Source organism: Manis pentadactyla, chromosome 2, assembly GCF_030020395.1.
Source record: "Manis pentadactyla isolate mManPen7 chromosome 2, mManPen7.hap1, whole genome shotgun sequence".
In the NCBI taxonomy this organism is placed as follows: domain Eukaryota; kingdom Metazoa; phylum Chordata; class Mammalia; order Pholidota; family Manidae; genus Manis; species Manis pentadactyla.
This window is the reverse complement of record NC_080020.1, coordinates 127,952,505-127,965,350: the sequence shown is the minus strand read 5'-3', so window position 1 is coordinate 127,965,350 and position 12,846 is coordinate 127,952,505. Positions and strand designations below refer to the sequence as shown.

General features: G+C 40.3%; 1 protein-coding gene across 1 annotated transcript in view; it reads left to right on the top strand.

Annotated features, from left to right (window-relative positions):
• Positions 1-9,212, top strand: part of BASP1 (brain abundant membrane attached signal protein 1) — a 52,056-nt gene extending 42,844 nt beyond the window's left edge. Inside the window, exon 2 of the mRNA XM_036896696.2 lies at positions 7,681-9,212. Within this exon, the coding sequence (XP_036752591.2) occupies positions 7,690-8,346 (657 nt within the window). The 5' untranslated portion in view covers positions 7,681-7,689 and the 3' untranslated portion in view covers positions 8,347-9,212. The remainder of the gene's footprint in view (positions 1-7,680) is intronic.
• The last annotated feature ends 3,634 nt before the right edge of the window (positions 9,213-12,846 follow it).

The window sequence follows — 12,846 nt, the reverse complement described above, 5'->3', positions numbered from 1 at the left end:
TCTTCTATAAACACAATACTGTGAAACAGATTTGCATGAGCAAAGCTAATGAAACTTTTTCGGATAGTCACACCTTTATCTGAGATGTCTTCAGAGATCAGTTACACCCCCACACATTATTTACTGAGCTGACACATTATTTTGAAAAAAACATTTCTTAAATGTAATTGAAAATAACTTTAAAAATCTCCTTTTTGATGACTGTTTGGTTGTGCTTTTACAAATTTTTATTTCTCATTTTGAACAGGTTTCACATAAGCTGAAATTATGTACAGAGAATTCCAATCATAGAAATAAACCAACTGGTTGTCAGTGTAATCTTCAGGGTGCAAGATGGTGTATGTTTTTGTGATAATCATCAGCAAGAGTATAGAACCTAATTGATTGTCTTCGACTGTTTGGGCTGCTGTAATAAAGTACCATAGCCTGGGTGGCTTATGAGCAATGGAAACTTACTTCTCACAGTTCTGGAGGCTGGAATTCCGAGATCAGGATGCCTGCATGATTGGGTTCTGGTGAAGGCCCTTTCTGGGTAGCTGCCCAGCTCTTACTGTGTGCTCTCGTGGTGGAAGGGGCGAAGAGCCCCAAGAGTCCCTTTTATAAGGGCACTAATCCCATTCATGAGGCTCCACCCTCATGACCTAATCAGCTCCCAAGGGCCCCACCCACTGCCTGATACCATCACCTTGAGGGGTTAAGTTTCAGCATGTGAATTTTAGGGGGACACGAACATTTGGACCAGAGCATTGATCATTTTTCTCACACATAGTATTTTGTGTGCTGCCATAAACATTCATAGAAAAAATACGTGTGTGTGTGTGTGTATAATATATATATATATATTTTTTTTTTTTTCCTCAGGAAGAGAATGAATTTTCATATCTCCATTTTACTGAAGAGCAAATTTGAGACCCAGAGTGGAAGGTGATTTGCTCAGTCTTAGAGCAAATTTCTGACAGCTGAGACTAGCACCAGCGCCTGCCATTTAAACTTCATACTGAATCCTAGCTAGGTGGCTTGTTTTTGACACATCTTAAAAGATTTTATAGTTTAACTTTACTAAGTGGTGTTTTGTCCTCTTCACTTAATGAAAGACTAAATTTTAATTCATTAGGCTATGTTGATTGGTTAAAGGCAAGAAAAAAATTTTTAGTGCATATTAGGATGTCTGGATGAGTTGATTTTGTTAGAGTTGGCAAGGGTGGAGGTGGTTTAATGAAATTTCATGATAATTGAGCTTGTACAGAGGTGATTTTGGCCTTGTGTGTCCTGAGGATTGTGTCTGTTAAAATAACAACTTCGATGATTTGAAGGGCTAAGTAAGAAACATCTTCCATTGTTGCCTTACAGACTTCCTGGAGTGAAAGGAACAAAGAATTGGAAGAATTTTATAGAGGAGACTATCTCCGACTATTAAGAGTATCTTGATTACAATGTAACATTTCAACTATTTTTTGTCCTTATTTTCCTAAAGAAAATTTTTATGTAAAGCTTAAACTCTCAATATTAAGGGTCTATTTTTTTTTTTTTTAGATTTTCTATAATGACAACGTATAGGGTCACTTTTTTTTCTTTATAGATTATATATACATAGTATTCAACTTCATACATGAACATTGGCTTATAAATGATTTCCTTTTGTAAGAGAAGAAATACTTGTCAGCTCTGAGACTCAAGAGAATCCTCCAAATATTTGCTTTGGAGAAAAATTAATAACCTAATTTTTAGATCACTTGTTACTTTACTTCATCAATCATCATCTTACCTAGCCTGCCTAGCTAGGAGGTCGGGGTTTTTTATGTGCCTTCCTAGGGTTGACGTTGTTAAAGAAACACACCTTTAGAAGTTTCATGAAAGTTCACACACACTGTCATTCATTAGAGAAAGTCATAGTAAACAAAAGTTGTGTCAGAAATGAGTGGTAGTGTCTGCTAAGATCAGGGTTTGTTATGTCAGTCTCTGGAGGTGGTGGGTATATATTTCCTGGATGAAAACTCTTGAGTTCCCTGATGGAGGGGTGGGCCAATGAGCCCTGGGTGGCGGGCTCCATGACTGCCACTGACCTTTCATTCTCTCCCAGCCTCCCTCCTGTTTCCCCACTACCCATCCCATGTTGCTTTGATCAACAAACAGTGCTAGAATGGAACTTTCCTCTCTTCATCAAAAAGCAGATGTTTAATTCCTCTAGAATATTTGTTTATAGTTAGGGAGATTAATTAACTAGGTAGTGGCTTGGCTTTATAGGGTAGAGGGGGCAATATGTCACAGGACAGGTGTGGGAGATTTAAAACACTGTCTGTTAGTTCCTTAAAAATACTAAGCGATGTGGTACTTTATGAAAGAAAGAAATTCATCTGTGAAAAAGTGAAGAACACAAGGCATTGCCTGCCCTCTAATACCTAATGTTTAATTTCTTAGCTGAGATAAGGTGTAGATCAAGGGTTTTTTGCCTTTCACACACATAATATGAAGCAGTAAATGAGTTCTAACTCAAGAATTTGGATTCTTTTTTCATCCTGATGACTGAAAGGGAATTTTTTCTTGTTTTGCTTGGACCAAGTGATGCAGAGGAAGTGGGAAGATGAAGTATTTCTTCGGTGATCCCTCCAGCTTCAGCTCAGATTGGGAGGAAATAGATTTGATGACAAATCTCCAATTTTTACTTCTGTCTGGAAAATGATTTCTTGGTATAATAGACTGTTATATATATTTAGACTCATAACTTCTTGAGAATCTTATGTACATAAAACATTCAAATCAAAGACATAGACTAATTTTAGTATCGGCAGTATGGAGACAGCATGGTGACAAATAATAACTGAATGAACTTCTTTTCCACATTTTCCTGGTCAGGAGGAGCATGCTTGGTACTTAACATACCAAAATTCTTCTTGATGGCATTTTAAAATATTTTTAAAATACTTTTAATTACAATGCTTCTAATGTTCGATTCTAACACTTGTGTGTGGAAACTATGCTCTGTTATTCTCTTGGGGTTTACAAGCTTAGAATTATCTAAGAATGGCAAAGTTAAATGATGGGGAAAGAAACTAACATTTATTGCAGGCCCATGAAATGTCAAATGTTACTAAAGCCTCACATTAATTTTTCCTAAGTTTGAATTTCTTATTATGCAGGAAATGAAAGGAAAATGAAATTAAGTAACTTGCCCAAGGATTCAGGGCACTTGTACTGTAGGTATGGGGTTTGTGTCAACATCGTATGAGTCTGTGATGATGCAGTGTGCAAAGACTCCATGAAATAATTGTCCAGTGTTTTCCAGATGAAACACAGTGAAGTTCCTCTCTCTGTTGCTGTTGACTATTATTTTCTATGTTAATTTGAAGCCATAAGTCTACAGTTTTGGCGCTTGTGACCATAGAAATCTCTTCTAATTTTAATGGACAACTCCCAAGGTTGCCTTCCTTTGAGATGTTGTGACTAATGGATCAGCTTGAGTGTCGGTCCTTTTATCAGCACAGAGTTTACTTCATTGCATCAGCATTGGCCTGAGCCGCCTTACCGATCCTCTCAAAGGTTAGTGAGTGTCCTGAGTGTCCCAAATGTGGACAAATGCAAAGGAAGTCTTAGCTCTTCTACAGCAGTTTAGATTTAGGTTTAAGTGGCTTCCAGGGTGGATTACTAGTTGCTGTGTTCTTTTTTTTTTAACTTAGAAGTTCCAACTTCCGACTTCTATACCAACTGATTTCTTTCAAATCAGAAGTAATAGAAATAAGAGAAATAATTAAAATATATGCCCCCTATTCTTCTTACTTTCTAATGATCTTGATACTAACTCCGCTGGCAAATGGGGCAAAGGGTCGTTTAGGGGCGGAAACCTAATTTCTGAATTTCTTCATTATCTTGTCAATATTTTGAGTTCTGAGTCACCACAGATCTGCTCCAACCTTTCTTGTGACCAGGGGTGGAGGTTGCCTGGGGCGGGTCACATTCCAGAGTTGAGAGCTGTGTCCAGTTGCCAGCTTCTTAGTGGAGTTCTGGTAGACCTCCATCCAAGATTGTGCTTTCCTGCCTTATCTCATTTTGTTGGACTTGTCCTTTTGCTTATAGCACTGCTCCATGGACTCAACTATTTAGAATTTCCATATGGGTGAAAGGACAATGCTACTGGAATGCTTACTAGCTCATGAGACTATTGAGAAGATGAAATAAAATAACTTCTATGTTTAGGATTAGGATTGTGCCTGACACCCAGGAAACACTATATTTTAAATTGCAATTTTAATCAATGTCTGGGTATAGGCAAGGTTTTCACCCATTTCATCTTGGGAAATGACCAGACTAACTTGCTTTTCCAGGTTTGTAGTAGATTCTCTAAGCCTCCCTCTGATACTTCACTATATAACTAATGTAAGAAAATTAACAAAAAGTAGGGGTGTTTATTAACTTTGTGTTGGAAGTACAGACAGGAATGGAGACAGACTTTCTTATATACAACTAGATTGCATGCATTCATTTTGTATCCAGAAGTGGATCCCAGCTGAGCTTAAAACAGAGTAGAAAGTGGCCCCGCTAACTGTACTCAGAAAACCAATTTTAGTAATGTAGGTTTTAGGTTTGTAAACCAACAGGACTTTAAGCCTTTGGGGATAGCTATATAGAATTTCACGCTCTGCATATCAGAAAGTGGCTTTCCTATATTATTTCACAAGTGCCCACTACATTTACACTTTGCCTTCTGTTATGTCCTAAGTTAGTGTATGGGTTCCTATTACAAAACTGGAGAAGATCCTAAGGCAGGTGTGTCAGGTTTTTTTCTCTCAGCTTTAACCTACTGAACACAAAGTATATCTTGAAATATCAAAGCTGAAGTTATTTTGACATACACTATTCATGCATATGGCTAATTAAAAATTCAATGAGTTACAAATTACAATTTAAAATACCGGTCCAAAAATAGAAATACCATTTGACCCAGGAATTCCACTCCTAGGAATTTACCCTAAGAATGCAGGAGCCCAGTTTCAAAAAGACATATGCACCCCTATGTTTATTGCATCACTGTTTACAATAACCAAGGTATGGAGGCTACCTAAGTGTCCATCAGTAGATGAATGGATAAAGAAGATGTGGTACATGTACACAATGGAATATTATTCAGCCATAAGAAGAAAACAAATCCTACCATTTGCAACAACATGGATGGAGCTAGAGGTTATTGTGCTCAGTGAAATAAGTCAGGTGGAGAAAGGCAAGTACCAAATGATTTCCCTCATCTGTGGAGCATAAGAACAAAGCAAAAACTAAAGGAACAAAACAGCAGCAGACTCACAGAACCCAAGAATGGATTAACAGTTACCAAAGGGAAAGGGACTAGGGAGGGTGGGTGGGAAGGGAGGGAGGAGGGGCACAAGGGGCATTATGATTAGCATGGGGGAGGGGGGCATGGGGAAGGCAGTATAGCACAGAGAAGACAAATAGTGACTCTATATAGCATCTTACTATGCTGATGGACAGTGACTGTAATGGGGAATGTGGTGGGGACTTGATAATGGGGGGAATCTAGTAACTACAATGTCCATTTGATTTTATATTAATGATACCAAAAAAATTACTGGTCCAGTTTGTATCTTTATATTTTCATTGATTGCTTTGTTGATTGCTTATAGGATTAAAGTACATTTAATTGTATTTGTATCATATATGTTTGCTACCACTTCTGAGGGAACAATAACCGAAAATTAAGTCAAGTAGAGCCCATTGGATGTCTAAAGTGGGTTATGACCAAAAGCCACTCTGTTTTTAGATGTGATATGTAAGAGAAATTCTTTCTTTGATAACATAATAGGTCTTCCTTGAGAATAGAACAGTGTTTTAGTCATCTTTCAGTCGATTGCCTTTCTCTTCCCCCCAACGATTTAAAAGCATTCCAGATAGGAAATTAACATACAGAGTGGTGAGACAGATTTTGATTGAAGATTAGCACTGTCCTACCCAACACTGGCTTTTAAATGAGATAGAATGTAGATGACTTCACTGTCATGAATCATGATTCCAAGGAGTGTAATAAATAAACAGCAAATTTTATGTTCTGAATCTATGATACTTAAAAAAAAAAGATGACTGGTCGAAGAGTACTTCATAATTCTTCCAAGGTTGCCCTAACCTTAGAATGGATCCAGGTCAGGTGGTCTCAACCTGTGCTTTATAACCTCCGCTGGATCCAGGGCAAGGCTCTCTCTCTTACTGAACTTAACTTATTTGTGGAGACTAAAGAGATTATTGACATGTGATTCTTCCATGCTTCATCAAGGACAGCAACTGATTTTTTGTGTAAAGAGTAACGTTTCAGTGGGTTCTAAATGATACATGATGCCTTAACAATGCATCTGAAGAAAAAAACAATGTAGTGCCTATTTAATTCTGGCAGTGGTTCTGGACTGAACTTATTATTTATAAATTTATAATTTATTTGAATGAATGCTTTGGTACCAGAGGAGAAAAATTCAAGATTCAAATACAGTCACAGTCTCTAATGCCAGATCCAGAGTATCAGCATCCCGGAAGTTGGAGACATTGAATGACAAAGGCTGTGAATGACCACTGAAGGGGCACATCTAGTTTGAATTCCGATCAGGAAATTGGTAATGAGGAGGGAAACTTGGTGTTACTTTGGAGCTGTTTCTTGTGAGCCAAAAACACCTTGAAAAGCAGTAAATACAAGTTTGACAGACCTAAGTAACTAAACTAGAGACTCTGCTTTTCATTTCTTAGGCAATGATTTTCCTTCAACTGGTCCTATTGAATAACAAGATGGACTAACTCCTACTTGCCTTTGGTCTTTGAAAACATGTGTGCTTATATGAACATTCTATGAATAACGGAGTTTGAACGGAGCTTGGAATTCTTTTTCTAGAGATCTGTGATTTGTGCTTTATTATAGTTGTACCATTTCTCTGGCAAGTATTTTGAAATGACGAAGCCTTTTAGTAGCTGTACTATTAATCTAAGATGGCTGCCATTTGTCCACAAGTGTTCAGTTCTTGGTATTTGGACTGGACCCCAGAGCAGATAAGAAGCAAATACTGCTCCATTTCCCTTCATGATGGGCAAGCTTAGTCCAATCAGTGAGTCTTTGATCCCAGGTCATTATTTGACTTGCTGCAATTTTAACAGAGCTCTTTACTTTTTAACTAATTCAGTTTATTTTTTTATTTTTCATTGTGACAAAATACACCTACATAAAGTTTACCCTGTTATCCATTTGAAAGTGTATGGTAAATAGTGTTCTGAACTTTTTACTTTGTAAAACAGAAGCCTTTTTCGGTTTTTTTTCTCGACAAGTGTCTCCTTTATTTGGGCTGCTGTAACAAATTACCAGAGAATGAATGAGTGGCTTCTAAGTAACACACATTTATTTCTGCTGGTTCTGACTGCTGGGAAGGTGCAGATCCAGGTGTAGGCAGGTCTGGGGTGTGGTGAGGACCTGCTGCCTGACTGGTGGAGGGCTGACTTGTCCCTGTGCCCCCACACGGGGATGGGGGCCAGCTTGCTCCGGTGGGGACTCATAGAGGGCGCTGACTCAGTCCTGGAGGGCCCCACCCCAGACGCCATCACACTGCGGGGTTAGGATCTCAGCCTGGCTGTTTGGGGGCACACGAGACATGCCCTCCAGAGCCCCCAAGTAACCCTCCTTTGTGCTGTGTTGTGTTGTTGCAGAACTCCAAGATGGGAGGCAAGCTGAGCAAGAAGAAGAAGGGCTACAATGTGAACGATGAGAAGGCCAAGGACAAAGACAAGAAGGCTGAGGGCACCGGCACGGAAGAGGAGGGAACCCCGAAGGAGAACGAGACCCAGGCGGCTGCAGAGCCCGCCGAGGTGAAGGACGGCAAGGAGGAGAAGCCTGCGAAGGACGCCCAGGACGCGGCCAACAAGCCCGAAGACAAGGAGGGTGAGAAGGACGCGGCCGCGGCCAAGGAAGAGGCCCCGAAGGCGGAGCCCGAGCCCACGGAGGGCGCCGCTGATGCCAAGCCGGAGCCCCCGCAGGCCGCCGCCCCCGAGCCAGCCACGGGCGACGCCCCCAAGGCTGCAGAGTCCGAGGCGCCCCCTGCGCCCAAGGCCGACGACGAGGGCAAGGAGGGCGGGGAACCCACAAAGACTGAGGCCCCCGCCGCTGCGGCCGCACCGGAGACGACGGGTGACGGGGCCCCGGCGTCAGACTCAAAACCCAGCAGCGCCGAGGCGGCCCCGTCCTGCAAGGAGCCCCCGGCCGCCACGGAAGCCCCCAGTTCCACGGCCAAGGCCGCGGCCCCCGCAGCCCCCGCAGACGAGGTCAAAGCCGCCGAGGCCCCGGCCGCTGAGCAAACCGTGGCCGTGAAGGAGTAGCAAGGACAGCAGTGGAAAAGATGCGCTCACAGCCTGTCTCTCTGTCTCTCTCTGTCTCTCTCTCTCCTATACTAACTTGTTTCAAATTGGAAGTCATGATATGTATTGCCCAAGGAAAGAAAAAAAGGATGTCCCATCGAGGGAGGGAGGGAGGGGGTGGGGAGAATCCAAATAGTATTTTTGTGGGGAAATATCTAATATACCTTCAGTCAACTTTACCAATCAGTCCTGGAGTTTAGAGGTCAATGTCTGAAAGTACAGTACATCTTCCGTACCCGAACTGCTGTTCCATGCACTCCGCCGCTCAGACCCGGGTGTCCTGTCTTCTGCAAGGGGAAGTCGGGAGTGATGCGTTTGATTCCGCCCACAGGGCCTGTGCCAAGGCAATCAGATCTTTATGAGAGCAGTATTTTCTGTGTCTTCTTTTAATTTACAGCCTTACTTATTTTGATATTTTTTTAATGTGGATGAATGCCAACTTTCAGACAGCCCACTTAGCCTGTCCACAGGTATCTCGGTACCAATATTCCATTCTTCCTTCCCAGGTATTTTTGGGAGTAACAAACATTCTCTCGCCCTCCTTAGCCTCCCTAGATTTCTCATGACGAGTTAATGCATGTCCGTGGTTGGGTGCACCTGTAGTTCTGTTTATTGGTCAGTGGAAATGAAAAAAAAAAAAAAAAGTCTGCATTCATTGCAGTTCCAGTTTCTCTCCCATTCTGTGTCTCAGACACCAACACACCACTCATTGGAAAATGGAAAATAAAAATAAAAATAAAAAAAAAGTACAATGGATGCATTGAAATTATATGTAATTGTATAAATGGTGCAACAGTAATAAAGTTAAACAATTAAAAAGAAGTAAAGCAGACTTGGTTTTCTTTTACCACCCCTTCCTCCTCGGTAATTAGCTCAGTCGAGAACCTCTTTCTGGATGTATTTGGATAGAAGTATAAAGCAGTGCTCCCAACTTTTGTGAACATCATCTGTTCAAAAAATTAGCTGGATCAGTGTCAATGAATTATATTGGAAAGGCTAGACTGAACACTTCCTATGTCTATGGATATGCACCCTATAAAAACGGGGTGTGATTAATTTAAAAAAACATTTTTCATAAATCACAGAAAAGGACAAGAAGTAGAGTTGGATCTTAAAGGCTGGGAAGAAAAGAATTAAAGGAACATGTGCATGTAAGTTGTGAAACCATTGGTGACCATGTTATTTTTATCACTTTCTCATGTTCATGATAGAGCCTGGAAAGGTGCCCCAAGTGTTGAGCAGGCAATCAGCAGCAACAGTGTGAAAGCAAATATGGAACTGGACTTACAGTGACTGGACTCCTGTCCTGGTTGTGCCATTAATGACTTGCATGGCTTTTTAGTCTCTTCTAACCTCCAGGCGTCTCTCCCTGTTAAGAGGGCAAAGGCTTTGTGATCTCTGAGGGGAAGACCCCTTCACTTCTGAACTGTTCAGTGGCTCACGCCTATGCCTGGTGGTAGTTTCATAGGATGGAGAGGTATGGCCAACAGATATGATATTACCTCCACCCCTGGATTTCTTCCCCAAAGCTTGCTCAGGTTCCATATATTCTGTGGAGGGTGGGAAGAGGGTGGAGAATTATGCAATCTGTGACTTTTGTGGAGTTGCCAGGCATGCACATCAATTATTTAATGTAAGAAAATAAGGAATATTTCTTGGATCTCTTGGTAGTCATTTGGGTCTTTTCCAATTGGATATTAGGAACCAAATCTCAAATATAAAACACTTAAAAGTGAACTTATCCCTAGCCACTACAAAGATTTCTCATGATTCAATCAGTTACATGGCAGGCTTTTGGAGGGAGTGGGATTGAGTAGTAATCACCCAGAGTAATAAATATGATTTCATACTCTATATAGGACATTTTCTATAGAATTTGTGAAGGGCTCATATACTGGAATGAATTCCCAAAGGGACATTAGCAATACAGTGAATGCCAATGAACCTGATTCTGTTCTTAGGAGTTACACTACACATGGTTAAGTAGAACGGGAGAAAGCCCTCTGCAATTATGTTCTGAGTGGTCTGTAGTCTGTACCACACACCTAAGATGTTACCAGTGAGTAATACTGGGCAAGGAGAAGTGGTGAAACTGAATATTAGGCAAATGTTACCGCTGTTGGATTCAATTGATATGTATGATCACGTTTTGGCACTTTTGGTTCTTGTTTCTACAGTGAAATAAATTTGAATTCTTAATGCTTGAAAGCACAGTGTACACGAAATATGTAAACACACTAACCACCAGCAAGTGTTTTAGGTAAGAAAAACAGCCAAGGAATGTACAGAATATTACCAGTGTGTTCTAGCATACAGAAAATAGTTTGGGGGTGTGGTTGGTGGTAGTGGAGAGGTAACAGATGCAGTGAACCACAGAAGACAATTTATATGGTTACTAAATTAAACACCATGCATTTCTTGCAGATGAATGTGCTTAGGGAAGTAATTTACATATTCACTACATTTTCATCCCCTTACTTTAATTAAAAATTTCACTAAACTTTTGGTGACTAGAGCAACCCAATCAGCCTCCTGTATTAGCATTTATTATTACAAATCATTGTTTAGGAATAAATGAAACTAAGACATTTTTCTCAGTTTATTTGCAGTTTGTGTTGGATACGGTATAAGAGAATTAAGGCCTGAGCTCTTAATGGTTTTTTCTGACTGTTAGAACTGTGTTCAGGTTATTAGAGTATCATAAATGTGATCAGCAAAATATATAAATCAGAATTTTAACCATGGTTCATGACATCTAATTTTACCATAGCTAAGAAAAAGTGAAGATACAGTTTGAAATACTACAATCCTAAATGTAGATATTTTCAGCAGAAAAGGCTGTATGTGTGGGAGTGATTGGCTCAGACAGGAAGGGAACAGTGTTGGGCAATGTTAATTTTAGATTAACCTAGATTGTTTCCTCCTTGTGAACAATCTAAAATGAAGGGAGGACAATACATGGATTCTGCTTAACAGGCAGGTGAGCACTATTTGAGGACTTACCAGGTACTGGGCTCTTTAATTCACATGTATCTGACCTGTCCTCTATGAAGATAGAAGGGTTCCAGGGTCAAACACTGCAAGGAGGAAACTAACACAAATCACAATGAACTTGTCCAAGGTTACCAGCTTTGTGCCTCCACCTTGAAGGTCCTGTCTAGTAGCTGACACTGCCTCTGTGATGGGGATGGACCCACATCTTCGAGACCTGCTGTGTACCAGACATCCAGGGGAGGCCTACCTGACCTTAGCCCTAAGAGAAGACCGCCTGTCCCTGGCTACTAAGGCAGAGGTCACACATGGCCATGATCCAGAAATGCCATTTGCCATTTTTAGGGTGTCTCCTTGTTTTCAGTGGGGCCAAGACCCAGGTCTAGTGTACCATATGGAATTCGTTGTTAGCCCTCTGGTGCTGACAGGATCTAAACATTCTTCAGCTGCTTATGTTGGGTGACTTTAGGTACCAGCAGCTACACAAAGTTTGTTGTCATAAAAGCACCCTGAAACCTCAGTTTTCATTAAATGAAACACCATGTACACTGAAATAGGATCTTCATAGAAATACTCACGCAAGATACCAACGTCCATTGTCAGAGCTGGGTTTCGGGATACCCATCTGCTGTTTTCCCTTTACAGATAAAAGGCTGTGACATACAGCAAATTTTACTTATTTCATTTATAGGGAAAAGTCTACTTAGAACATTGGCTATTTTGGCATTATCCAGCTCTTAGGATTTTTGAAGTTAATCTCCATTCTTTTGATTTTTATTTAGCTTTTCAAGAGTAACAATGTAGTCATGTTTTATCTTTTTTTAAGATGACTGGCTCGTTTATGAAAACTGGATGGTTGGAAGGTAATTTTAGGACTATACCAGACAGCTGTACCACTAGCAGTTGTGGATTAATCAGATAAACTTTTATATGCATCCTTAGAAAAGAAGGCAAAATTTGCATGATTCATAACTGACACAGTTTTTGGTCTCCCGTGTAGTTAATGTGTTAAACATTTTGGCCAGGGACTACTATTTGGCCAGGATGTCAATATTTTTAATCCTCTCAGCTAATGGAAAAGTGGACCTTTCAAGAAGGTATATTCTTTGATTTTTTTAAAAAAAGCTATTACTTATCATGAGCCCAAAGGCTTCATGCCTTGTTAATGATGGAAATTTTGTTAATATATGAAATCTTGAAGTCCAGGAACCATTCATTGGTTTAGTATATTTCTCCAAGTTTTTCTCAGTCTTCATTTTATTGAGATCAATTTTCCTTCTGCAGCTGTGGGCTTCCAGTCACATACATATTTAAGTAAGTTCCTAAAGGAATCATCTTTTTGAAAAAAAGCTAGTAAAAAGAATACTTTGTGTGACTGTACACATTGAAACAAACAAAAAAAATAGCAATATCCTATCTGCCTCATCTCTACTTGGTCTTCATATTTTCCTAAGGTCCAAATGTCATACT